This window comes from Moschus berezovskii, chromosome 13 (assembly GCF_049115385.1).
Source record: "Moschus berezovskii isolate FMDL1 chromosome 13, NW_MosBer_1.0, whole genome shotgun sequence".
Taxonomy (NCBI): Eukaryota; Metazoa; Chordata; class Mammalia; order Artiodactyla; family Moschidae; genus Moschus; species Moschus berezovskii.
In genome coordinates this window covers 61973757-62001673 of record NC_142472.1, presented here as the reverse complement: position 1 = coordinate 62001673, position 27917 = coordinate 61973757, and the positions used below count along the sequence as shown (strand labels likewise).

General features: G+C 42.3%; 1 protein-coding gene across 2 annotated transcripts; it reads right to left on the bottom strand.

Annotated features, from left to right (window-relative positions):
- Positions 1-16: 16 nt before the first annotated feature.
- SERTM1 (serine rich and transmembrane domain containing 1) lies at positions 17-27535 on the bottom strand. Of its 2 annotated transcripts, XM_088842725.1 has the most exons (3): positions 27413-27534; positions 25532-25597; positions 17-2903 (listed from the first exon to the last, which is right to left on the bottom strand). In XM_088842725.1, the coding sequence occupies exon 3, from the start codon at positions 2731-2733 to the stop codon at positions 2410-2412; it is 324 nt and encodes a 107-aa protein (XP_088698851.1). In that variant the 5' UTR covers positions 2734-2903; positions 25532-25597; positions 27413-27534; the 3' UTR covers positions 17-2409. The 2 variants fall into 2 exon arrangements, with proteins under 2 accessions (XP_088698851.1, XP_088698852.1); XM_088842726.1 differs by lacking the exon at positions 25532-25597 and having other exon boundaries at positions 27413-27535.
- Positions 27536-27917: the final 382 nt, after the last annotated feature.

The window sequence follows — 27917 nt, the reverse complement described above, 5'->3', positions numbered from 1 at the left end:
AGAGCCAGGCTTCCAGTGATTGATTTCTTTATTTACAAACCAGTCTTCCAACCTTCCTGAACTTCTTAACACGAATTCATCTCAAGTTGTAGAGTCTGTTATCCTTACAAGCTGGGAGTGACAAACCCTATTTTATGTCTTTGAGTGTTGCTCCCAATCACTAACCTTGAGAGCTGGAACCATCGTGGAGGGGGGTTGTGGGGGGGGAAGGGAGGGGTTTGCCTGAAAATTTAAAAAAAAAAAAAAATTAGTTTTAGTCCTAGAAGCCTTTCGATCTCTCCCAGAAGGAAAGAGTGTAAAGTTATACCCCCTTAGAACAGATCATCCTCAGATTATACTGTCATGTGGCAAATTTGCTCCTTTATTTTTTAAAATCAGTTCATCCGAGTCCTTTTTTCCTTGGTAACCAAAATAGCACAAGATTAATCAAAGAGCAAAAGTGATAATATAGATGCCTCTGTAATCCTGTGCAGCTTTCACACAACTCTTAATTGGGAAGCATGTGAATATATACATATATTATATATTCTATGTTGTGTACGGACACACACACACACACACACACACACACACTGAGAATGCTAATAATGGCCTAAAATAGCAGAGTTTCTCCAGTCCAGCATTTATACTACATAATAACATTGTAACACACTGCTGTGCTTTAAATGACAGCAGAGGGGAAATTTTCACTGCATTTTAGGGCTGCAACTCTGTGCAGGTCTTATAGTGTTTGAGGAGATTTTTGATATATAAACCTTCCAATATGGTCAGATTTCAGTGAGGCTTATGGATTAAAAAAAAAAAAAAACCTGATCCTCACTGTAAATTCGCATCTCTCTCAGCATTTTAGAATGACAAAGGTATGCCCTGTAAAAATGGTGCATTCTTTACCCCACTCCAGTTCTGGATGGAGACGCCACGCAACCAAACCAAAGGGTGGCTTGAAGGCCCCACCACTTCAGATTATGATTCTGGATAAGAAGTGTCCAGTTGCCCTGGGCAGATGGGGCCATGCTGATGCAGGGGCTTTGCAGAATGAATACGTTCAGTGTTTACACCATGGACCACTGATTTCAAAAATTATATTAAAATTCTTACTCTTAAGAAGCTTCAAAGTAGCAAAGCTACTCTTTGCTTGCTTTGTTAGTTTTTTGGGGGGCAACTTGAGTCCCTCTGTATTACATGTCTATGCTCTCGCGAGTGCCTCCTTTCATGCACAAAGCCCTCGAGTTCAAGTATGCTTGGCTGACCACAGTATAGCGACCCCCTACCCAATGTGAGTGTTTACAATTTTAAACATAAATCCACATCCTGGAATCCTAATGTAGAGTATTATGCTAACACACAACAATGAATTATCAGACATGTAACATTCACAGAGTATATAACAACATAAATATTTAGCAATGGAGTCTTCTAAGTTTTGCAACCTAATGAGTGAACAGACATCTGACATCTTGGAGTCAATATAATTCTGCACTGAGTTTATGAAGACTGTGAAACTGAATAAAGGAACATACTTTCACAACCACGAGGAGTTATTACTGTGCAAAATACAACTGAATGAGTATTTTCCGTATGCATGATTCCCACTGATGGAAATTATAGATACAAAATAAAAATTTCCAGTGTCTGTTCTGGTGCTTGTTTCAGGATTAGCAACAGCAATTATCACAAAGAATTCCACAAACATAGAGTCATTAAGACTATAACATAAGTAGGAAAAAAAAAACCCAAAGCAGAAATATGTTACAAATGGCATCATAACCCATATTTGTCTTGCTATTAAAAGTTAAAGTCTTCCAGAACTTCTCCATATATGACTTAATTCATCAATAAATGTGATTTTCATTGGTTAAAGTGAAATGAAATAAAACACTTAGCATATTTTTGCCTCTGGCTGTAGAGATGTTATACATGAAATCCAAACTGATTTTTTTTTAAACTTGGTGTTTTCCACTTTATCTTTTAAATATGTAAAATATCTTCTACATAGATCAGATTTCACTTTGCCAGTTTCTGCTGCCTCCATTGGTTTCATGGTTTTGTAAGAGAAACAAAAGTGCAGAGCCCTGATCCAGCTTCCTCTGCAAGGCCGCCTCAGGTGAGTTCAGCCTCAGGTGTCCAACAGGGTGGCCTGCCCCAGCGAGAAGCCAGCTCCAGGTTCATCAAGCGGTTTGGGTGAAATTCCTCACCATGCAAGCATTTCTGTCAGCATCAACTCCTACATTCACAACAAAAAGCATCATAAACAGAAAAAGAAGTCAGGGCTGAAGGAGGAGAAGAACAAGGTCTAATTGGTGAAAAAGAACAAAATGGGTGTTTCTTTCCTGAGGTGCCTGCTTCCTGTGATACTTCCCCTGAGGGAAAACTTCAGTGGCCCGGCACTGAAAGATTCTTCCATTTTCTTCAGGAGGAAAGGTTCGAAAAAGTGGACCTTTGCGAGGAAATACTGCAGACTTCTAAGTTGGTGAAAGAACTCCCAGCGTCGCTTGGATACTCCGGGTAGGAGGAACTGGAGGAGATGATATTTTTGAGCCTCTGGAGGGCGATGATTAAAAGCAGGAGCAGAAAGGCTAACAGGCTGAGGAATATGGACACATAGATGTAGACATTTGACAGGTGGCCCGAGGACGGGTCCACCGACGTGGACAGGGATGTGGGAAACAGCTGAAGGAAAGTTCCGTTCTCCACACTCCCCGAGAACGCAGAGGAAGAGTCAGGTTCAGACATCTTTACGGAAGGTCACAGAATGCACAGTGTATGAAAAGTCAGTTTCACACAGGGGTTAAAAGGGACAGAATCAGCATTCCTTCTGTTGTGATGGCATCAGCAAACACTGCAGCACAACAAAACTTCTCAGTTTCCAAGCAAAGGCGGCAGGGACCAGGTGTCCATTGACACTGCAAAAACAAAGACAAAAAAAACCCCAAACAACTGAGTGCATTATTCAGAAAGAAGTCACATTGACTCTCATTTCCAGTTTTCATTTCAGCAAGGCTTAATTATAAAATCCATCGGGGAGGGAAAAAAATGAAGTCACTTTCCCAGGAACAAGTAATGTTCCTGACTTTATGTTACAAATGATGATATAAAAATGCACTTTTATTTGATCTCATAGTACCCTAGGTGCCAGGTTTCTCCAAAATAAAAGGAAAGTACATTTCTGGTGTGTTCCATCTGCTGAGATTTCAACAGATGCTCCAAGCCTGCTCTGAGAATAGGACCCCAAAACTTAGCTGCAAACCTTCCTCCTCCAGAAAATGAATTCCTGCACTGTCCAGCCCACTAGCACAACTTTTTTTGACCAGTATTTCCTTCTAGCATGCTTTGGAGAATCACTGCACGTGTAAACTTGCTTTTCATAATTTGCTGGCTTGTTTATAAAAACATATCTCTTTGGAATCGGGGGCCATTCCTACATATTTGTTTCCTTTTAGGTCTACCTCTGTACTCTGTTCTGCATATTTTAGGTACTGAATAATAAAAAACCTTTAGACTGATAAAAGTTGGATTTCTTCTTACTAGTAGAAAGAGTACTAGGTTTGCTATCAAGAGCCTTAAGTTTGAGGCCTGAATTCTCCTTTATCTTTGTGAAGCTAGGCAAATTGCTAGCTTCATTTTTCTCATCTGTAAAACAGTATAGTACTGCCCCAACTACACACTGTGTTATGCAGGGATCAAGATAATAGACAGGGAAGCACTCTGTGAATTGTTAAAATTGGGCCAAAATGAGCTCAGTGTGTGTGTGTGTGTGTCGGGAGTTTCATCTGTGTGTGGGGTGTACGTGCACGTGGTGTGTGTGGGGTGTGTGGGGTATGTGTGTGGGGTATATGTGGTGTGTGTGTGGGGGTATGTGTGGTGTGTGTGTGGGTGTGTGTGGTGTGTGTGTGGGGGGTATGTGTGGTATGTGTTGGGGGCATGTGTGGTATGTGTGTGTGGGGTATGTGTGGTGCGTGTGTGTGGGGTATGTGTGGTGTGTAGGGTATGTGTGGTGTGTGGGGTATGTGTGGTGTGTGGGAGGGGTATGTGTGGTGTGTTGGGGGGATATGTGTGGTATGTGTGGGGTATGTGTGGTGTGTGTGTGGGAGGGTATGTGTGGTACGTGTGTGGGGTATATGTGGTGTGTGGGAGGGGTATGTGTGGTGGGTGTGTGGGGGTGTGTGTGGGGGTATGTGTGGTGTGTGTGTATGTGTGTGGTATGTGCGGGAGGTATGCGTGGTGTGTGTAGGGTGTGGGGTGTGGTGTGTGTGTGGGATGTGAGGTATGTATGGGTGTAGTGTGGTGTGTGTGTGTGGTGTGTGAGGGGGAGGTGCGTGTATGTATGTGTGATGTGTGTGTGGTGTGTGTGTGTGGGTATGCATGGTGTGTGTGTGGGGTGTGGTGTGTGTGTGTGGGGTGTGTTGTGGTGTGTTTATGTGTGTGGGGGGTGTGTGAGGGGGGAGGTGTGTGTGATGTGTGTGTGGTGTGGGGGGGTATGCATGGTGTGTGTGGGGGGTGTGAGGTGTGTGTGTGGTGTGTGTGTGGGATGTGAGGTATATATGGGGAATGTGGGTGTAGTGCAGTATGTGTGTGGGGGTATGTGTGGTGTGTGTGTGGGGTGTGGGGTATGAGGTATATATGGGGAGTGTGGGTGTGGTGTGTGTGTGGTGTGTGAGGGGGGAGGTGTGTGTGTATGTGTGGTGTGTGTGTGATGTGTGTGTGGTGTGTGTGGGGGTGTGTGTGGTGTGTGTGTGTGGGGTGTGGTGTGTGTGTGGGATGTGAGGTATGTGTGTGGGGTGTGGTGTGTGTGTGGGATGTGAGGTATGTATGGGGAGTGTGGTGTGTGTGTGTGGTGTGTGAGCGGGGAGGTGTGTGTGTGTGGTGTGTGAGGGGGAGGTGTGTGTGTATGTGTGATGTGTGTGTGGTGTGTGTGGGGGGTGTGGTGTGTGTGTGGGATGTGAGGTATGTATGGGGAGTGTGGTGTGTGTGTGTGGTGTGTGAGCGGGGAGGTGTGTGTGTGTGGTGTGTGAGGGGGAGGTGTGTGTGTATGTGTGATGTGTGTGTGGTGTGTGTGGGGGGTGTGGTGCGTGTGTGGGATGTGAGGTATGTGTGGGGGGTGTGGTGTGTGTGTGTGGTGTGTGAGCGGGGAGGTGTGTGTGTGTGGTGTGTGAGGGGGAGGTGTGTGTGTATGTGTGATGTGTGTGTGGTGTGTGTGGGGGTATGCGTGGTGTGTGTGTGTTGGGTGTGGTGCGTGTGTGGGATGTGAGGTATATATGGGGAGTGTGGTGTGTGTGTATGGTGTGTGAGCGGGGAGGTGTGTGTGTGTGGTGTGTGAGCGGGGAGGTGTGTGTGTATGGTGTTTGAGCGGGGAGGTGTGTGTGTATGGTGTGTGAGGGGGGAGGTGTGTGTGTATGGTGTGTGAGCGGGGAGGTGTGTGTGTATGGTGTGTGAGCGGGGAGGTGTGTGTGTATGGTGTGTGAGCGGGGAGGTGTGTGTGTGTATGTGTGATGTGTGTGAATGGGTGCAGGGAAAGAAATGCTCTTGGCCATGTTCCCCCTCTTTCTGTGGTCCCTGTGAGGAAAGCCAGAAACAAGGTGGACGGAGCCAGGCAGGCACCCTGGGAGGGAAGGTGTGTGATTCTGCAGGCTCCAGGCGTGGGTGTGGGTACCGCGTGTCTCTAGCACCCTTACGTCCATGACTGGAGAACTCCCAGCCAGCTTCTGCCTAGTCCGTGTGGGGGCAAGGGAAGCCGCCTGAGGGAGAATGATCCCTCCGATGGATGACTGTCTTTCCTCAAATCCAGAAAAGATGCTCTTCCTAGCTCTTTATGGCATTGGACCATTTGGTTGTAAATTTCCAGATTTCCTTGCATCAGATGTAGTGAAATACTGATGCAAAAAAGCATCCTCTGTACCCTGGCTTTCCCTTTCCCTAACCTCTGCCCCGCATTTTACCTTGACAACTTGCCTTTCCTTTCATTCCTCAAATCTAATTAAGTGACTGATTCCTTGAGGGGCTGACAGTGGCCGATGTGGCTGTGGCTGAGGGGCACTAATGATCCCCAAGAAGGAGGGCTCCTCTGAGAGGGCTGCCTTGGCGGCAGTCAAGCCAGCTAACAATCTCAGTGACTCCTCAGAGGAGGCCATAGGGCAAGTTCTTAGTATTTCCTAAAATAATGAGACTCCCACTCCTCATTACACTTTGGTGATTTTAATTCCGTTAGGCTGCTATAGGCTCCTAAGGATCCTCTGAAAAAGAGAGATAGAGAATCACAGTGGGACTGCAAACATGTTCCACTGATGTGGTAGTAATACCATGCCTTACACAGCAGATAAGTGTCCCAGCCTTTCATCTGTAGGGAAAATAGCAGCATCTCAGACACAGCATCCTAGAGAGGGGCACAGCTACCTACTCCAGTATTCTGGCCTGGAGAATTCCACGGACTGTATAGTCCATGGGGTCACAGTCAGACATGACTGAGTGACTTTCACTCAGAGACAGCATGGTGCATAGGAAAGAATCGTGTGGACTGAATGGAAAGAAATATTCAAGATGTTCTGATAAGACCTCCTAAGTCTAGCTGAGGAAACTAAGGACAAAGATGCTGATCAACATGACAAAAATAAATGTATCTAATTAGAAGATAAGCCAGGACTTCCACCTTTTATACTATCCGATCTCAATTTTCCTATCCTTTGGTAGTAATGATTTTACATCTTCTTTTTCTGGCATTGGTAAGAAGGTAGGGGCTGTGCATTTTGTATTGTTCTTCACACAAACTAGTTCGTAGGAGAGGCAGAGCAGGAATTATTATTCCCATTTTGCAGATGAGGAAACTGTTCAACAAAGAAATTGTGATTACTCAGGGTTCACAGTTAGTCAGTAACAGAGGACAGAGAGGAACCCATGCCTGAACCGTGTTCTTAGTTTCCTCAACGGTGGTCGGAAGAGAAAATGGTGACACTCAGTTCCTATCTGCCACTTACTTTGGACAAGCTCACAGTTCAGTCTTGATATTTGTTTTCCCACCTGTCCAATGATACCTTTTCTACCTCTCCACAAGCTCCTAAGTTAGGATGTGGCACTGTGTCCAAAATCATGCTTTGAAAATAATAAAAGGCCATCCAAGTAAAAGACAAGTAAATATAGGTCTTTCTCAATCCCTCAGAGAACTAGAGGGACTTCTAGGTCTCTGCTAATCCAGTAATTCTGACACGTACAGGTCATACATTCAGCTGAAATTGGCTGAGTTTTCTAAAACCACCTTTGCTACTCGGCTCTGTATCATTTTCTGGAGGTGAGGTTGGAGGCTCCGAATCTGTCACTGGCAATTCAATGATAGAGCTCACAACTGGTTGCCAGACTAGTTGCTAAATCCAAGGTATCTATTTACAACGTAAATATTCCAAGAGTACTTTTCACCTCCTGAAGATCACCTTCTTTGAGACAAAAGCCCATTGTAAGCCTCAAATGTCTATGGAAGAGCTTATGGCAACTGAGGAGGCTGAGAAGATTTGGGGAACGTGTCTGACCTTCCAACCGGCCTTGGGAGATAATGGTAGAAATGAACAGATGACAACTTGCATCCTTATTCAACATTTCACAATTAAGTATCTTCTCTAAATATCCTTCCCCCAGTATTTTAGATTTACTGTTACCTGCAGAATACTGTCTAATTTAAAACGACAGATCTACAAACTTCATTTCACTCTTCTACTCCCAAACAATAGAGTGTACGCACTGTTAGAATCATTTTAACTTGATGACATCACTTCTCATTTTCTTAAAAATTGATAACTCGTCTCTCTGGTGAATGTTTTGAGCCTGTGTATAATGCTGAGGATGACCCAAAGTGTATGTGTTTAGGCACTGAGCAGTTTGAATGAGACTATTGGTGGTACTGTGGAAACAAAATCAAACAAGTGTGTTTCAGGATGCTGCTTCTTGGGCTGTTTCTCCCAAACAGATTAGGTTCAAAGGAAAAAAGAAAGCGACTTCATCTGAAATGCATAGCCTTGACCCATCCAGGGGCAGCAAGAGCAGATTCTCATATCACATGGCACTTAAAGCCATGTGAGGATTGTGATGCTTTTTTTTCTCTGGCCCATTCTCAGAAAGTTATTATTTTTTTTGAAAAAGGAAGACGAGACAGAGAGATCGCATTATATGAAGATCTGGGGAGATGTTTCAGTTGATGGTCAGCCAGCTATCCCTTTGTCTCTTGGAATAAAAAAACGTGCTGGGAAGAAACCTACAAACGGCAGTCACCTCCTGAAGCGAGGAAGGACGGGTGTGTAATCTCACCGTGAGTCCAGTGGGGTGGGGAGTCAGAGGCACCACACAGATAAGGCAGACCTGGTGGAGGGGGCGGGTCTCTGCTCCATGTCACTCAGTGCCCAGCCTCTGTGACTCCTCTGAAAGAATGGAAGCTTTCCTTCCAATGGGGTGATTATGAGGACTGTGAAGCTTTGGAGGAACAAAGCATACTCTCTGATGTGTGTACCTTCCTGCTTGGTGAAAGGAAGAAGATTTGATAAGCCCTCATCTCTGAGTGCTCTCCCAGAAGCACTGCAAGACCCCTGGGGGGCCAGCTTCTGGGAGGGGCCTCTGCCAGGGTCTTGACTTCTACAATAAAGTGGTGGATTAAACCCAGCCTACAGTCAGCCTTCAATCTGGCACAGCAGTCTCTGAGTTTCTGACCTTTATTTAAATACATTTCTGTGTGAATAACAACTCTTTGAAAGGTTTTTTGTTGTTGTTGTCGTGGAAAACTGGGACAAGCTGCTTTGTTCCCTTGTGGACATTATTTAAAGAGTGCCCTAGCTGTTAGGATGTAGAATCAACAGTTCATCGTTATCACGCCCTGCTTTATCATTCTCCAAAAGGTGGGCCTCCCAAACCATTAGCAACAATTTGATACAGTATTAACATGCATGGTAAAGGCTCTTCCCAGGTCTATAAATGTAAAATTTAATCTTATAAAGTAATGAATAGTTTTAGATGATATATTTGCTCTCTTTCTTTGTAGGACATGTAGAAACTACCATTTCCAGAATCTGGAGGGGAACTTATCATATCTTAGCACAGTTGGTCTTAGTTCTACTTAGAAAAGAACATGTTTTGTATAGGACCTTGAACTTTCCTTTACAATTTCCATGATTTTCTCTTCTCTTAATGCTTTTTCTTCACCTGGTGGCCTTTAAGGTCATACTCCTGCCTGGAGAATCTCAGGGATGGTGGAGCCTGGTGGGCTGCCGTCTATGGGGTCGCACAGAGTCGGACATGACTGAGGCGACTTAGCAGCAGCAGCAGTTAAGAGAAGGTTCAGTTCAGCTCAGTTCAGTTCAGTTGCTCAGCCGTGTCCTACTCTTTGTGACCCCATGAATCACAGCACGCCAGGCCTCCCTGTCCATCACCAACTCCCCAGAGAAGGTAGGTGCTGACAATACATATTTGCCACCCACTGCAAGCGACTTCACTTGCAGTCAATGGCAAACACTTACCCCTGGGCTTGCAATAATGAAAATATAGTTCATTATATTACTACTAACCTTATTCAAAGCTCATTAAGCCCATCCATGCATGCATGCTAAGTCACTTCAGTTGTCTGACTCTGTGACCTCATGGACTGTAGCCCACCAGGTTCCTCTATCCATGGGATTCTCCAGGCAAGAATACTGGAGTGGGTTGCCATATATTTGCTTATCTGAGAACTGCTCCTGCGTAGTCAGTACAGTGCTTTGGGAGAAGAATTTTGTGTGAAAATTAGTGGAATCTTATTATGATTCCCTGTGTCAGCACAATAAAAAATAAAACCAAGTAAAGAAAAAAACTGAGTCTATCTGCTATTCAATGTGGAGTTAGAGAGCCATTTCATGAAAAGAAAGGTGGAGAGATGAAGTTTCTGAATAATGTCCTGGAATTCACGGTCTGGTCTGGATGCGTGTGTGCTAAGTCACTTCAGTCGCGTCCGACTCTTTGCGACCCTAGGGACTGTAGCCCGCCAGGCTCCTCTGTCCATGGAATTCTCTGGCAAGAATACTAGAGTGGGTTGCTATGCCCTCCTCCGGGAGATCTTCCCTACCCAGGGATGGACCCTGCATCTCTTTTGTCTCTTGCATTGGCAGGCGGGTTCTTTACCACTAGCACCACCTGGGAAGCTCCCCTGGACTGGATAATGGCAGCCAAAAAATTAAAACGAACAGTCCTCTTTATCTGTAGTTCAAAAGAATGATGAGAAAATGTAATCAGAACTTTTTCATAGTACTCTGGTGAAAATTAAAGAAATGTTGGAGTAACAGCTTGGTATCTGTGATTTATTTTCAAAACCAGTTTCTAGGGGAGGTCATTAGGTGTCTTTGGATTCAGTCCAATCCCTTATTATCTCTCTTTACCTCGGTGATGGCTTTTATCTCTCTGGATTAGCCTCCGGCTCAGTAAAGTATTTCCTCAGCAAAATAATTAAATTATTTTCAGAATACTTTTATGTTAGGCTAGTTATTTTGTCCTGATTCTTTAAAAATTAGTTATCCACATAAGGTATAATTCACAGAATATTCAGAATATACCTTTCTTGATATGTAAAACAGTGTAGATTGAATGAAATTTAAAAAAATAAAAATAAAAAACACAAGAAACTATTTCAAAAGGAGATAGGAACCTAAGTGTTTTGACCATCTTTCTTGTACAGCCTCAAAAGCAATTACAGATATGAGTTCCTTTGCATCTATAGCACTGTTTTCCTGGGGAAATCAAACTATTATTTGTAATAAAGTTTTGCTACATTTCTTGTGAACATTTTTATGTCAAAATCTCTGCCTTAGTAAGAATAATTATTTTTAAACGATACTCCCTTAGAAAAAAAGAGAGTTTAAGTGGATAATTTTCTGGACAGTGATGGATGATGCATGCGTTCTCAATCGTGTCTGACTCTTTGCGACCCCGTGGACTATAGGCTGCCAGGCTCCTTTGTCAATGGAATTTTCCAGGCAAGACTGCTTGAGTGGGTTGTCATTTCCCCCTCCAGGGGCTCTTCCCAACCCAGGGATGAAACCCAAGTTTCTTTTGTCTCCTGCATTGGCAGGCGTATTGTTTACTACTGTGCCACCTGGGAAGCCCCCATTTTCTGGATTAAAAGGTCAAATATAAAACCAGTTTTAGGCATAGTATTTTCATGATTTTTTAATGATGTTTAGAAAATACCAAGAAGGGGTCTACCCTGCACTTTGGGAAGACTGGACCCATCTACGTTATTAACACAATGAATCAAATCAAAATGAGAAAAGTGGCAACTTAAAGGTTGAAGGAAGCAGGAACTGGTTCAGAAGGAGCAGAACATGAATAATCACTTTCAGGAAGCAGAAAAAAAGATTATTGGCTAAACACTCGATTTAAAGAAAAAGCAAACAGTCAGAGAAATAATGACTTGAAGATCACAGGCAAGGTTGAAATGAATCAGTGTGAAAAAAGATGGTAAGAAGCAAGATTGACCTTTCAAGATGTTACAGAATTTTTAATAAGGACTTTGAGGTGCAACTCCCTTCCTCCACTCAGCTCAGATCATTTCCAATTTTTTAGAAGAATATTAAGAAAAAAAATTTTTTTTAATTCTTGGAGCAACTAGAATACAAGAAAGCTTCCTTATTTTTTAAAATTTTATTTTTGCTGCCCGAGGGCTTTCTGCAGTTGCTGTACAAAGGCCTTCTCTAGTTGTGGTGAGCTGGCTTTAGAGCACAGGCTCAGTAGTTGTGGTGCATGGGCTTAGCTGCTCCATGGCATGTGGAATCCTCCCAGACCAGGGATCAAACCTGCATCCCCTGCATTGCAGGGTGGATTCTTAACCACTGGAGCACCAGGGAAACCTGCTTGCTTATTTTTAATAAGATGAGACATGTTTTAAAAAATTCTTAACCATGATCTGTTTGGAGAATGGCATTTCCTCCTTTCCCATTGCCTTTCATTCTATCTCCACAATTAAAATAATTTGTATTAAGTTTAGTTTTTGTCCAATCGGGAAATGCTCCTAACAGTCTCCTTATGAAATATGATATTTGGAAAGATTTTGTTCTTGTAAACTTAATTTTGCAATTGCTGTAAGTCACTTTTTTAAATCTTTATAGGTAGACCACAAGGTATTCCCGGTTGACTCTCTCAGGCTCCAGGGGCCTTCAAATGCCCCTAAAACTGTTCTAAGAGACAAGGAAGAGCTTGGAAATATGGGATTTCTATAAGCTTTGATAAAGTCCACCCTAAATTTAAGCAGATTCCTCTGAACTATGGGCCACTATGGGCCACTGGGACCATGCAGCATAAGAAGAAAGTAAGTGAACTTGTACAACTCCTGACCAATGCCACTCTTTATTCTCTTGTTTCTATTGTTATTTTCCTTTTTAAATGCACATTCTTCTTTTTTTTTTTAATTTTTATTTATTTATTTATTTATTTTTGCATTACAATAGTTTAATATGAACAATCAGAACTAATTAACAGTATAACAATATTTTACAACTGAAATAATTAAAATAAACTATAAAATTACTACATAAAACAGGTCTGATCTAGCTTATTTACTTTCTATAATCTCTTCAGTGCTGCAAAACCATTTATTTCTTTTTTTTTTTTTCATGTTTTAATAAACACTTCGTCTTTTTGTATTGCTTTCTTTTTCATCACAATAATAGAAATATAACACCATATATCACTGTAAAACACATTTCCACATAAATGCTGATAAGCACAAAATATTTTTCATCATTTACATTTTAACTGTAATAATATATGGCAGGATTAAAGCTGCATCCATCATGTGTCTAACTCACCTTGCTGTAATGAATTTTTAAATGTAATGGTTTCTGTTGCAAAGTAAAATCGTACATAATGTCTAGTGACACAGTACGCTGGTGGATGGGTGGTTTTGGAAAATGGAAATGCAACTTCATTTTTAATTAGATTTATAAACTTCACCACCTCCACCTCCAGCCAGCTTCCCAACCCTCCCTCCCACCACCATTATTTATTTATTTATTTTTAAATGAGGCTTCTAATTAATGTTTGACAGAGCTGATTCAGGTTGAATAGACTAAATTTCTTTAAACAAACTTACTTATACTTCAGAGTCCTTTAAAAACTTAATAGCATTTATACATTGAAGGTATTTGATTTTCTTGTAACTAGCACTTCAAATGCAACAAGTAAATGCACATTCTTCTGTTTGTGACTAACCTGATCCCTCTTTCTCTACATTTCCTTCCATCTCCCATAGGTATCTAGGCTAATGTGTTCAGTGAAAACCTTTCTGATGGCATATGCTTCTGTAAATGTCTATTGTTTTGTGTATACATTATCTTGTAATTTTTAATCTGTCTTGTAAATTTTCAGCTTATAAGAATGGATATACAGTAAATGTTTTATTCACTTCATAAATTAAACCCAAAACTTAATTTTCCATTAAAATATATTGGTAACTGAGGCATATGGAAGACAGAAAGATAAATTATCTAATATATCCACTTCTAAAATTTGCACCTAAGAATATGCCAAAACCTAACAAACCATTCTCTTATCTATAAAAAATTATATGTACAGGTACAATTTGAAAAAAAAGTGATGATATACGTTGTTTGAAAAGAACTTCAGTATTAGCAAATTAATGAAACAGGCCACGATTTATTTATATTTCTCTGTTGACAACTATAGTCATGTATTTGTTTAAACTAAGATGCTTTATAGCCTCTTCTTAGAAGGACTGAAATATGAAAAGTATGTGTATTTTAAGTCCTGCATTTCCCAGCAAGGACTCAGGCTCACAGAGTCTTTCATCTGATGACATTTTCAACCAAGCATTTACTTGAATTAATAAACCATCGTCCCTCATAATACAACCACAAATAGAACTTTAGTTGATTACATAGTCTGTACATTGATCAACCCTCCTGGATATTAGCCCAGTTCTTAGCATAATTCATACATATGGATTCTACTAAATACGTTCTCTCATTCTTCCAGTCCTCCATGGCTGAGAGTCAACGTATGATGATGCTTTCCACAGTGAAACTGGTATTTAAAAATAATAATGCTTGGTAATTGGCAGCTTAGGCAGGCTAAGTTTTGGCTACATCCAGTTTTGGCTGTATTATATTATTTAGTATTCAGCTGAATACTCAGAGAAGAAAAAGTAGGATGCAGATGTCGAGATTTATCCTCTAATGCAATGAAAGATCCTTGGACCCATTAAAAGGAAAAATAGCTTTGTTATAAAGGACATTATTAGGACAACTGGGGAAATTTGGGTATAGACTATACATTGGATAACTGCATTGTAGCAATATTAAATTTCCTAAGTGTAATATAGGAGAACGTTCTGGTTATTAGGAAATATATGTACAAAGTAAAGTGTCACAGTAGCAGCAACTAACCCTCAAATGGTTCAGCCAAAAAAATAAAAAGTACACACACACATGCAGAAACAAAAGATGAAACAAATGTGTTAAAATATTAGCAACTGATTAGTTAAAGGATATATAGGTGTCCATGGTTATTATTCTCATAGTTTTTCAGTAGGATTGGTGATCTTGAATATATAAGTTAGGGAAAGATGGTTTATCCACAAGGGTATTAAGAAAATATATTTGGTATAATATGCAGTAAATCAGTAAAAATGTTAGAAGATTCTAAATAAATACAGTGATTAAGCCTGACTTTTCAGTGGGCTTTGGAGAAGTTCAAATATTTGCTGCACCATAAACTTATGATGCCCAGAGGTACAGGAAATGAAGTCTCAGAGAAAGAGAGAGAGGAGGTTTAACACACGTAGGGAACTGGATCCGAAGTGAAGTCTCAGAGGATGAGAGAGAGGAGGTTTAATACACCCAGGGGACTAGATCCATCGTGGCAGGACAAGCTGCCTGAACACCAGGAAAGGTGACTGGCCAGCCAGCCTTGCTCATGACTTCACTCCGCCACCACCCACTGGTCTGAATCTCCGTCTGGACCTCCAAATGAATGTAAGATGTTCGATGTTCATCTTACGTCATCAGTCATCCTCAGAGGGAGCCCAGGATATCTTTCCTGCACTTTAAATACCCAGTCAAAGGGAGGGGCTTTGTCGGTATCCTGTTCAAGAAAGAGTAGTTTTCTTTCTTTTTTAAAACAATTGAGATATAATTGACATATAGCTTCCTAGGTAGTTCAGTGGTAAAGAATCTGCCTGCCAATGCAGGAGACTCAGGTTTGATCCATGGGAGGGGAAGATCCACTGGAGGAGGAAATGACAATCCCTTCCAGTATTCTTGCCTGGGAAATCCCATGGACAGAAGAGCCTGGCGGGCTATAGTTCATGGGGTCGCAAAGAGTCAGACACGACTGGGCAACTGAGCATGCATCACTCTTTAGTATAGTGGTAGTAACTGACATATAACATGGTATTAGTTTTTGGGTGTACAACCTAATGATTAGATATTTGTATATTGCAAAAGGATCACTACAAGAAGATAATATGTGCCATCACCTACAGTTGTAATTTTTTCTTATGATGAGAACTTTTAAGATATTAGCAACTTTAAATATACAATGCAGTAGTATTAACTACAGTCAACATGACAAATGTTATAGCCCCATGACTTACTTATTTTATAACTGGAAGTCTGAACCTTTTGACCACCTTCGCACATTTCACACACCTCCCGCCAACCAACTTGTTCTATCTATGAACTTGTTTCTGTGTTCTTTAGATTCCACATATAAATGAGATTGTGTGAATTTGTTTTTTGGTCTGACTTGTTTCACTTAGTACAATGCCCTCAAAATCCAAGACAGAGTCATTTTCTATCTAGAGCTAGTGTGTTGGCAGGCTCTGGGGAAGGTCACTGAGAACCCCAAGAGCCAATGAGGTCCAGGTTTCACACAGGGCCCACAGGAAACACAGAAGCAAATAAACTCAGCAAAAGTGGGAGACTTGATTTAGGCATCAAGCATCAGTTTTCAAACTCCAAGTTCAGCAGATCAAAGAACTCATGCTTCCTACAACTCAAATCTAGCAGCCACCTCCCTGATCACCCTGGTTTGGGTGAGTCCTCTATTGTGGCAAGAGTAACAAACCCAAATACATGAACTGTCTTACAGTTCGGGGTCTGCATCTTTTGAAATAGGAGCCAATAAACAATTTTTAAAGAATGACACTGTTGCTGCTGCTGCTGCTAAGTCGCTTCAGTTGTGTCCGACTCTGTGTGAACCCATAGACGGCAGCCCACGAGGCTCCCCCATCCCTGGGATTCTCCAGGCAAGAACACTGGAGTGGGTTGCCATTTCCTTCTCCAATGCATGCAAGTGAAAAGTGAAAGAGAAGTCGCTCAGTCGTATCTGACTCTTAGCAACCCCACGGACTGCAGCCTACCAGGCTCCTCCATCCATGGGATTTTCCAGGCAAGAGTACTGGAGTGGGGTGCCATTGACTTCTCCGAAGAATTAAACTAGTCATTGAAAAATGCAGCTGCAAATTTTTTAAAAAAATATGGAGCATTGATATTAATAGTGCTTTTCTTCAGTCATAAGCAATCATATGACTGAGGCTCTAGGTAGGTACCCTAAATTGATGAGTACCAGATGAGTCAGATTTTAGGCAAAGGTCACATAAAACACCAACTATATAAGGAGACAAAGTGCCCTCTCATGGCTCTGAAATTACTCTTCTACCAGGATTCCCAAGTTCACCAGGGAAGGCAGGAGACAGAAATGAGGACAGTGTGTCCTTCATCAGGAAACCATGTTCCCTCAAGAAACTTCCCATGGTCCTGCTAATGCTTTGTGTAAACAGAGCAGCAGAGCTTGCCTTAATGTTCTCTCATTCATCCTTCCTTTCTCTCTCTCAGGCAGCACAATATACTCAAAAGTCTGGCTAACAAAAAGAATGTCTACATGTTCCTTGTAACATGGAATACCATGAAATGGCAGACTATCAAATGTAGAGAAAATCAAGCCCCCGGCAGCCTGTTATTTGAGATAACAACCCAGGAGCAAAATTTATCAAAGGCAATATGGAAGCAATAAACAAATGTAGGCTCAAATGCTCCCAGAATGTATTTCATTTTTAAAAATGGGAAGAGGTCAAATTGAAAAATAGTTAGTAGAAAAAATAATTATTTGTAGAAAACAGACTACCACACTGATGGCCTATATAAAAGACATATATTCTTTTAAAAGTACAAATAAGTATGGCTTTACTCATGAAAATCACGAGTATCTTTTATACAAGATTTAACAGACTTTGGCTTTGTTCTTTATGAAGGCTGAGCGCTCCACTTTACCCTTTAAGGTTGTGTGCTCTGTGTTTTTTTTATTAAAGTTGTAGGAATACCCTTAATCAGAAGCACACATTCACACATCACTCATTTCTCTTGTATCTAAGTGCTTTTTTATTTCAGTATGTGTGTACTGGATATAGAGGCAACATCGTGCCAGAAGAGTGGTGAGAAGTAGCAGGGGGTGGTGCAAGGATCCCCACGTCATTGTGGAATGAAAGGAGGTCTTCAGAATGTGACAGGCAGAGGAAGCTGGATCTGACATGCTTGTACAGGAGAAAGGATGTCCAGACAAACGAGTTTGGAGAAACAGTAACACAGTGAATGACAGCAGCTGATATGTATTCAACAAAAGCATATACTAGTTGTGTGTATATGTGTGTGTGTATGGTACAGGGGTATTTTCTTTAATCTTCGCAACTCTGTACTGCGGTTATTATTAACCCTTACCTTGCTTTAACCAATGAGAAAATTAAGGGTCAGAGAATTCAAAAGCTTGCCCAGGGTTACCCAGCCACTCAGAGGCTGGACTGGAATTCAAATCTATATCCCTATGTCTCCAAATTTTATGTTCATTCCATTTCTTCTCTCTGGGGAGGTTGAAGATAAAGGAGGAATAAATTTGAGACCTGTGGTCATCAGTGATGCTCATGTGTTTCTGCTGTCCTTCCCTCTGTTCAGGCATGTTGTAAGGCTGCATGTTTCCACCCCCTCTGAAACTAGGGTGGCCACATGACTTGTTTTGATCAGTAAAATTTGCGGAAAATTTTACATGTGTCACTTATGGGTATAAAATGTAAGACTACACATGAGATTTGCCACATGCCTTCCCTCTGCTGCAGTAACTGTGGATTTGGGCCAGCTTCTGCCAGTCTGGGTTCCTGGGTGACCAAAGCCAGTGCATTCACCCCTTGCTGGTTGTGTGATCACTTAGTTTGAACAATAAATAGACTTCTGTTGTTTTAAGCCACTGAGATTACTCGCTTATTTTGTACTGTAGCATCATCTGCCTTCTACTGACTGACTCAGTATGATAGCAGAGGTTATGATGGTATATAAGAAACTGACTTTAAAGCAGTCAAATTCTGAATAATGGAGAGCTGCATGAATTACTATATATTATATTAAAACTCTCTTTTAGCACTGCTAAGAAAGAAGGCTGTAAAGCTTGTTTTTGGTCAGCTTTAATTTCATACAAGAGCACTGATACAGCTACATACATTCCCTGACAAGCTGGAGCATTCAGTTCAGTTCAGTTCAGTCGCCCAGTCATGTCTGACTCTTTGCAACCCCATGGACAGCAGCACACCAGGCTTCCCTGTCCATCACCAACTCCCGGAGCTTACTCAAACTCATGCCCATCGAGTCAGTGATGCCATCCAACCATCTCATCCTCTGTCGTCCCCTTCTGCCATCTTCAGTCTTTCCCAGCATCAGGGTCTTTTCCAATGAGTCAGTTCTTCACATCAGGTGGCCAAAGTATTGGGAGTTTCAGCTTCAGCATCAGTCCTTCCAATGAATATTCAGGACTGATTTTCTTTAGGGTGCATAAAGAGGTGCTACTGTATATGGACAGTCCTGCCCAGCTGTCACTTTAACCTGCACAAATGGTTTCAAGAGGGACTAAAGTGAAAGTGAAAGTCACTCAGTCAGGTCCAACTCTTTGCGACTCCATGGACTATACAGTCTGTGGAATTCTCCAGGCCAGAATACTGGAGTGGTAGCCTTTCCCTTCTCTAGGGAATCTTCCCAACCCAGGGATCGAACCCAGGTCTCCCACACTGCAGGCGGATTCTTTACCAGCTGAGCCACCAGGGAAGCCCAAGAATACTAGAATGGGTAGCCTATCCCTTCTCCAGTGGATCTTCCAGACCCAGGAATTGAACAGAGTCTCCTGCATTGCAGGCAGATTCTTTACCAACTGAGCTATCAGGGAAGCCCTCAAGAGGGACTAGGGGAGAGACAATAAAGACATGAAGACTAACTCAAGGCTGCTAATGGGTAAAACAACTCATTATACAAATAATGGGATAGTGGTAGTGACTTTGGTTAAGAAAACTATTATTTGATACAATCAATGATTCACTCAACAATGTGTTAACCATGTACTATGTAAGGTAAGGTGATAAAATATTACTATATGTGCATGAGTCTAATGCACATGCATATTTTTACAGTGACCATCTTGATTAAAAATTCTAAAAAACCTTTCTTGTATTACCGACCTTATATGTCCCTGTTACACAGCCACATGCTACTGTTCCAGTCTCATTTTTCTCTTGTCCCTGAGAATGATGTTCCATGCATATCAAACTATTATAGATTTCCCATATATTCTAAATTCTTATATTGAATTAATATATTTGTATGTCTTCTCCCCAATTCCACCCCAAATCCAATTTGTTCATTCTTTAAGACTCTGCAAACCTTCCTGCCTCTGCCTCATCTAGTAATTCACTCATAATATAAATCCCTACCTATTTTTCTCTAAGCAAATTTCTGGCTCCTTCTTCTGTATTCTCAGGACACTTTTCATACCTTTCTACAATAGCATTTCTCACATTTTATTATACTTGTTATATTTGTTGACCCACTGGTCTGCTTTGATAGACTATGTACTCTTAGAGGACTAATCTTTCTATCTATGAATCAGCAATCTATATTATAAAGATGCTCAATAAGTATTTGAAGGAATGAAGGAATCAAAGGATAAAAGAAATGAGAAACTTGAAGCTTCTTGGAGAGGTAGTTTCTATCTATTCTACTTTTGGATTCACAATAATATTTATTGAATGAAGGAATAAATGATCTTGTATTAAATTATACTGATTAGGCAAAGGGTAGCTATAAATAAAAAAAAGATGAACATGTCCTAAATTTATAAATATTTTAGTTAGGGCAATAAAATGAATAGTTCCATGCTCCAGAGCAAACTTGGACCACACTTTTATCAAGCAATTGTGTCTCTCAACAATATTCAACAAAGATTTTATTGAGTTTCCTGTCCACCAGGATAATGGAGGAATCTGCTGTCAACAATGAAATATATTATCACGAACGTAGTTGAGTGGTCCAAATGAGTGTATTCTAAAGAGCACAATAAAAATCAAAAGGGAGTTTACCATAGTGAATCAGTGAAGATGTGACTGGATGTGGAAACAGGATGCATTGTTTGTTTTTTTTAAATGTAAACTTAGTCTATGATAATCCCACTCTTTGAAAATTACCAAGTCTCGTACAATCACAGTCCTTGTCTCTCTGCTCATCTGGGGAAGTAAAAAGGGTCAAGGGCAATACGCTGATCACTGTAGGGAAGGGTATCATAACTAGCCGCATACAGGAACACCATGTTTTGTGGTGCTATTAGTCACTCTGTCTCAACGTTAAATACCCTCAAATAAAAAGAACCTAAAAAAAAAAAAACCAATTTCAATAGAAAATGAGCACAGAAAGAAAAAATATTTACATTTTTACAAATTTCTCAGTTTAACTACAAAGCCCACCTTAGAGATCAGTGCTACTATTTGAATAGCCACTTGACTCCCTCAGGAATAGGTGGGTTATGAGTCCTTGTGAGAAGAGGAACTTCAAAGCACTGCTTCCTTCATCAAGGTTTTACTACCAAAAAAATCATCCAAACTAAAAAGTGTGCTTTCATGCCTTATTTGATTTATATTCTGGCTGAAGTTCCGTCTCTCCTGGTGAATAAGTAATTAACAATTCAAGTGCTGGTGCGTGAACTGTCCTCTGAGTAGCACTTCATCTCGATTGCAGCCATGGTAATGTGAGCAGTGATCTCCCCAGCAGTATTGTTAGGAAACTGATCCAGACTTCTGCTTCTTAGAAAGTAATAAAAGGGATGAAAACAGAGAAGCATAAAAGAAGCAAATATTTTCTCTTCTCATTCACTGAACTAACTTTAGACACTTTTCATGCATCTAACTCATTCCTTCTCTCAATATTGACTTTCCTCTATGAAAGGAAAGTTATATGTATTTAATTATACATTAAAGGATAATATTTTTTAATAGAATCAACGAGTTGGAAGTCCTTAAAAATCAAGAAACTGATGTCTCTGAAAGTTAAGTGAATTTTGAAGGTTATTGATTATACTCCTAATGGAAAAAGAAAGCAGAAGACAGAAGCCACAAAATGAGAGCCTAGGACTCCTTTTCCAATTTTAAATCCAACTAACTCAGCTGGGCTGGGTGGCCAATAATAGGAAATCAGATGAAAAACAAGTTAGTCAATTTCTTTTGTTATCTAGAGGTTAATTCATGATATCAATTGAAATATGTGCCAGGCAGGGTCCAATGGATAAATATAAGATCAGACTTGATAGAAATGATAAAGTGATGAGGACAGAATGAAGGATTTTGGAAACTATTCAGTTTAACCAGGCCACCTTTGTTGACAAGGAATCTTTGAAGGTCTGAAAAGCATCAATCAATATTACACTGTCAATCTAAACGGCATGGTACCCATAATCTAGCACTTGAATCGTGAAAACTAAGGTCAACAAGCTCACCAACAACTTTCTTATGAGGAATTGTTAGAATAATCAACTGGTTGCCAAGGCATGTGAGGGGCACCAGGGGATGGTATTGGTAAATATTTTATTTTTTGACCTGGGTTCTATCTGCACGGGTGTGTTCAAATTGAACACAAAAAATCATAAATTATGTACTTATGACTTGTGTACTTTCACTATGGATGTTAAGTAACAATAAAAATTATCTTTTTAGGTGCAAAAAATATGTTGGGCATGTAGAAGATACTCTGGATCACAATGGGGAATATCTACTACTTGTTGGATGAATTACTGAGTCCTTTCTGTTTTACTGAAAAAATGCACAGCATTATAGGTCAATAATATACATCATAAATTCTGAGAATTTACCCTATGGGGAAAAATAAGACAAATTTAAAGGGTGCATGCACAAAGATGTGCTCTATAGCTGAACACTGGAACTACCAATGAGTCAAGGATTGGTTAAACAAATGATGGCAAGATTGTACAAATAGGGGATTCTGGTATAATCAAAAGAATTATGTTTTCTAACATGGAAAGACACTGGACATGTCAGGCAAAGTAAAAAAGTAAACTTTAGAGTTGTGCATAGTATGATTCTATTTTTGTAAAATAATTACCAGTCTGGCTATTGCTGCTATGTGTGTGCGCGCGCATGCGCGCGCACACACACACACACACACACACACACACACACACACACACACACACACACTTTTAGTGACATGCAAAAACCAAACCAAACTAAAGGAGATAAGAGGTTATGTACCAGGTTGCTAACATATGGTTTTGTTAGCCGGTGATATTATGGGTTATGTTCACATTCTATTTTGTGCATGTCTGCATTTGAATATTGGTGCAAGAAAATGAATCTTAATCAGAAAATACAGGTATTTTCATTAAGAAAAAGAAATAAAATTTAATAATAACTTATACAGTAAAATATTACTGATTAAGCCCAGAACTCTTTCTTTCTCCACTTTCTTCTTTTTTGCAACGTATATGCTTAACACAAGCCTTTAAAGTGGTTCATATGTACCTTTTATTTCAAAGTTTAAGACTCTCAGGCTGAGGCCAGTAAGTCAACCTGCCCAAAAGGACGTGGCTGTACTTTCTGTTACAGTTGCATTTTACAGCATGTTCTGAATGTTCTGTTTAAGAAATGAGAAGAGTAAGTCCCTCTGCTATAATCCTGGTCACAGGAAAAGTGAAAGTGAGTAAGAACCAAACCAGCATGATTGGCAATAGTTGGTAAATTACTGGACACATCTGATGAGTACTAGATGAACGTGGCAAAGGAAAGCTGCTGTCTTGGCTACCCCAGGGGGCAAAGCTGTCCTCTAAATGTTCCCTGAATGAATATCTTTAGGGTTTCAACTGTGATTTAAGTCAACTTCTTGTCTTTGTGAGTTTGAAATAGGTTCTTAACAACCACCTATCCTTTTGTTTCCCATCAAAAACTGTATTCAGGTCTGTTATCTTCTTAAGTTACCCTTTTTAACAACTATTATAGGTTTATAATTTCCACGCCTGTTCACTATCAAGCCTGTAATATCGTACAAATAATAAATCTGGACTGACTGAAAAGTGAAAGAAAGTGAAGTTGCTCAGTCGTGTCCGACTCTTAGCGACCCCAAGGACTATAGCCTACCACGCTCTCCGTCCATGGGATTTTCCAGGCAAGAGTACTGAAGTGGGTTGCCATTTCCTGCTCCAGAGGATCTTCCCGACCCAGGGATCGAACCTGGGTTTCCCGCATTGTAGGCAGACGCTTTACCATCTGAGCCACCAGGGAAAAGTCTGATCTCCCATCTTAATACAACTTATGCATGCATGCTAAGTCAGTTCACATCTTAATACAACTTATGCGTGCATGCTAAGTCAGTTCAGTTGTGTCTGACTCTGCAACCCCACGGACTTTAGCCCACCAGGCTCCTCAGGCAAGCATACTGGAGTGAGTTGCCATGCCCATGGGATCTTCCTGACCCAGGGACCGAACCCAAGTCTCTTATATTTTCTGCATTGGCAAGCGAGTTCTTTACCACTAGCGCCACCTCGGAGAAGGCAAGGGCAACCCACTCCAGTGTTCTTGCCTGGAGAATCCCAGGGACGGGGAGTCTTATGGGCTGCTGTCTATGGGGTCGCACAGAGTCAGACATGACTGAAGCAGCAGCAGCAGCAGCGCCACCTGGGAAGCCATTACAACTTCAGTTCAGTTCAGGCACTCGGCCATGTCTACCTGTTTGTGATCCCACGGACTGCAGCACGCCAGGCCTCCCTGTCTATCACCAATTCCTGGAGCTTACTCAAACTCATGTCCATTGAGTCAGTGATGCCATCACAACTTAACAGATGACAATTGAAAAGTTAGGAACTCAGAAAGTATTTATGCTCCTGATGTGAATTCAGAGGGTTGAAATATTGACACTGTTTTGGCTAGGTTGTGCCATTTCATGTTTAGATATACCGTTAAATTGTATATGGCTACTTGACCATTCCGAACCCTCATTTTTTTGTTGCCAAAATTTAGTGTAGACTTAACAATGACTGTGTCTTGGTTCCAAAGGTGAGAGTGGATTCTATTCATAGGGAACTCTTGAAGGAGTCATTCTGTGTCATGAGACTGAGTTGCTCAGAACACTTGATCCCACAGAGATATCTACCACAAGTCAGAATCAGAGGTGCTGAGGCCCTAGAATGTGGCTCAGTAGTCTGCTGCCCTGGACCTGAAAAGGCCAGTGGATGTACAGATGGATTCCCCAGCTCTGCATCAAAGGCTGGTCCAAATGCAGGTATCATGGATTACTGTAGCTAGGCCTCTGGCTTGATTTCTCTCGGTACATCTGTTAGCTCAAAAGAATCCTGCCAACTCAGGCACTTAATTTGAGCTTCCTCTCTGTTGGATTCCCTAATTCCATTAATTAACTTAAAGACTTTATTATTATTTTAGCTGTCATTAGGACAATAATGAAACAGTCCATAAAAGTTAAGTCTGTGATGCTTTGCATTGATGCAGTAATGTAATAGTACAGTATGTTCCATATATATCTATCTGAAGAAAACGGCATTCTTCTGACACACTATTTTTTGGCTTCTAGTTTCTTTTAACAAATATTTACTGAATGGCTCATGGGTGCCACGGTCCAGGCAAGTGGGACCTATATAGTGCCTGATGTCAAGGGCTTTTCATAGTTTTCAGGTTCTTAAATTACTATTTAAAAACCCAAAGGAGCAAAAAAACAAAAATTCAGCCATAGTTTTACTTTTTGCTTTTACCTAATAACTAAATCTTTAAAAATATATTTGAATATATAAAGTCTACAAACTTTTTTTTTTAAAGGAAAAAGAAAGATATTAAAATACAAGTACAGGGAGAAGAGTAAGCCCAGAGAAAGAGTATTATCAAATGGGCTGAGACTTGATTTGGAATAAAGATCAAGTCTGAGAATTCTGTCTGTGATGAGCTAATCCTTCATTCTTAGCATAAATGCATTGGCCAAAGTTTACTTAATGATTAGTATGATTACTCATTCTCACCAATCAACTCTGTCATCCTTCATCTGCCCTTATTAAAAAGGAAACATAAAAAAAATACTCAGGAAGCCTGCGAATAAGCCTTCTGATAGATCTGATAGCACATTATGTATCTCTTTACATCACAGACATCCAGGAAAATCTGTTGAATTGAACTAACCAGCGGCAGGGAGAACAGAATGGATCTTACCTTCGGTGAGGCTTCTTTAAAGAGAACCATAAAGGTGTGTGTGGTGAGCTCTTCAAAGCGCTTTGCCTTTATGTAGAGGAATCAAAGACAATAAATAAATAAGCCAAATAAATAATAAGCCTCCAACCCAAACACAGAAGTGGAACACTCCACCCATTTTCTGGAGCTCACTATTCCTAGACTACTTCTGAGGTTGGCAAACGGTTCCCCATGCCTGATGCCCAGCGTTTATAGGTGACTGGGGCATCCTCTGTGGGGCTGGTGTCGATGCAAGACAGACTCACTAACACTTCAAAAGGCCATTTGTCAATACATTACAGATCAACTGTGTGCCGATTATAAAGGGTGTGCGTGTGTGCGGGGGTGAGGGTGGGGGTAAAATACCTTCATACTTAGCAAAATAGTGCCAATATAGTTAAGCATGCCTCGGAGCCAGAGCACAAATAAGCTAAAACACAGAAGCTAGTTAAATATGCCTTTTTGTGTGTGTGTGTCTTTTTAAGGAGGATGCATTGGGCTTAATGTGTTAGGGGGTAAACCTTTGAAGAAAAGGGTATCACTTATTTTGCCTCTTTTCCTGTTGATAGACAACTGTCTTGACAGTGAATCTGGAAAATCAAAAGTGAAAAGCACCTGAAAAAAAAAAAAAAAGGCCTTTCGGGGCGTGGTCCCTAAGGTGAGCCCGGGAATGCTCAGGACGTAATCGCCGCCTGTTTCCCGCCCTTGGCACCTGAAGTCTGGGCTGAATTAAATGCGAAGGCTGTGAGACGCCCTGCAGCCATCCGATCCCATTCTCGCCCGTAAAGAACCACCCAATTGCTTACTTCAGGACAGAATTTTCCAAAGGAAATTTTATGAGCAGAGGAAATGAAGGACAGTAAGAAACGGACCCCATCCTTGGAGTCTGGCACCAAACCCAGGAACAGCGGGGCCCCAGGCATCTGGCGGTGGAAAGCGAGCGGGTGCAGCCCGCTCACCTGGCCTGGAACTCAAGGAGACGAGTCTGTGAATGGAGGAGTCCGATGCTCCCCGCAGGACTCACCTTTCTCCTTAATTAGAAATCAGACAATCTGCCCACGGTACACGGACCTCGTCAGGAAAACGCGGGATTCCAGCGTCTCATCAGATCAGGGAAAACGGGGAGGAAGCTGGTGCGTTTTCCAACAACAAGGACTCGGGAAACCGCGGCTGGGGAACGGCAGCCTGTTCCGCGCCAGTAGAACTTGCTCGGATTTGGAGCCGCCGGGGACCGGTGAAGACGCACGCGAGGCAAGTAAGGTACAACGCGGGCGGTCAGTGTGCGCGCCGCGAGTCCTCAGGAAGGGAGGGGTGACCCTAGAAATCCAGGTGGGCGCCCAACAGACACGAGCGTGACCGCACTCACCGCAAAGGCAAGAATAACCTTTCTCGCAAAGGCGAGCGTGCACCCAGAGAGACACGCTCCGCAAAGTGTAGAAGTGCCTGCGCTTGAGCAGGGGAATCAACCCATCTCTGCAGCGGCAGACGCGAGGGCAGACCACCCCGGCGCCCCGCGTCCGGGATAGAAGCGGGTCATCCCAGGACCAAGGACACGGCGTCCTACTGTAGCCCCAAGGAGTCACCCGGAGAATAGGCAGAGATGGGCAGCGGAGGCTGCTCGCCTGCACGAAGGGGACACATTCGGGGGTGACCAGAACAAGCAGCTCAACCGCTGGGAGCCGGGGAGAGTTTGCGAGGCGGCTCGGGACGGAGCGTAGCCTCTGGGACCTGAGGCCGCCCCAGGAGAGGAGTCGGGGTGCCGGTGGCACAGGGAGAGCCCTCTCCAGACCTCGGCACCCCGCGCCTCCCGGCTCCCACTCTTCTGCCTGCGCTCGCGGGCGGCGTCGGGAGCCCCTCACTGACCTGCGGATCGGGGCGCGCGGATGTCCCCCGCCGGCTCCCGATCTCGGGGTGGGACGGGGCTGCGTCGAGCTCCTCGCGGGCGCCCCGGGTCTCGCCTATCTGCGCAGGAGAAGCGGTCGGCGGGAATGGTGGAGCGCACCGGTGCTGCGCGCGGCTGGGGCGCTCAGGCGGGCGGCGGGCGCAGCGGGAGGCTTCCCTCCGCCCCGCAGCCGCACAGCCAATGGCGGCGAGCGGGGCCCACTCCCCGCCGCCCCCCAGCCGCTGCTCGGGCGGGCACTCGGTGCTAGGACTGGAGCCAGGCTCCGGCAAGGGAGGAGCTTGCGCCAGCGTCGGAAAATCCTGGAGCGGGAGGAGGCTTTTGCGCAGGGAACCCCATCTGGGGAAGGCAGATGTGGTGGCTTCAACTTTTGTGCGTGTGTGTGTGTGCGCGCACATTGAGGGAGGCGACACGGTTCTCTGGGGACTTAGGGACCTTTCTCTGCAGGCAAAAGCATCTACTTTCTGA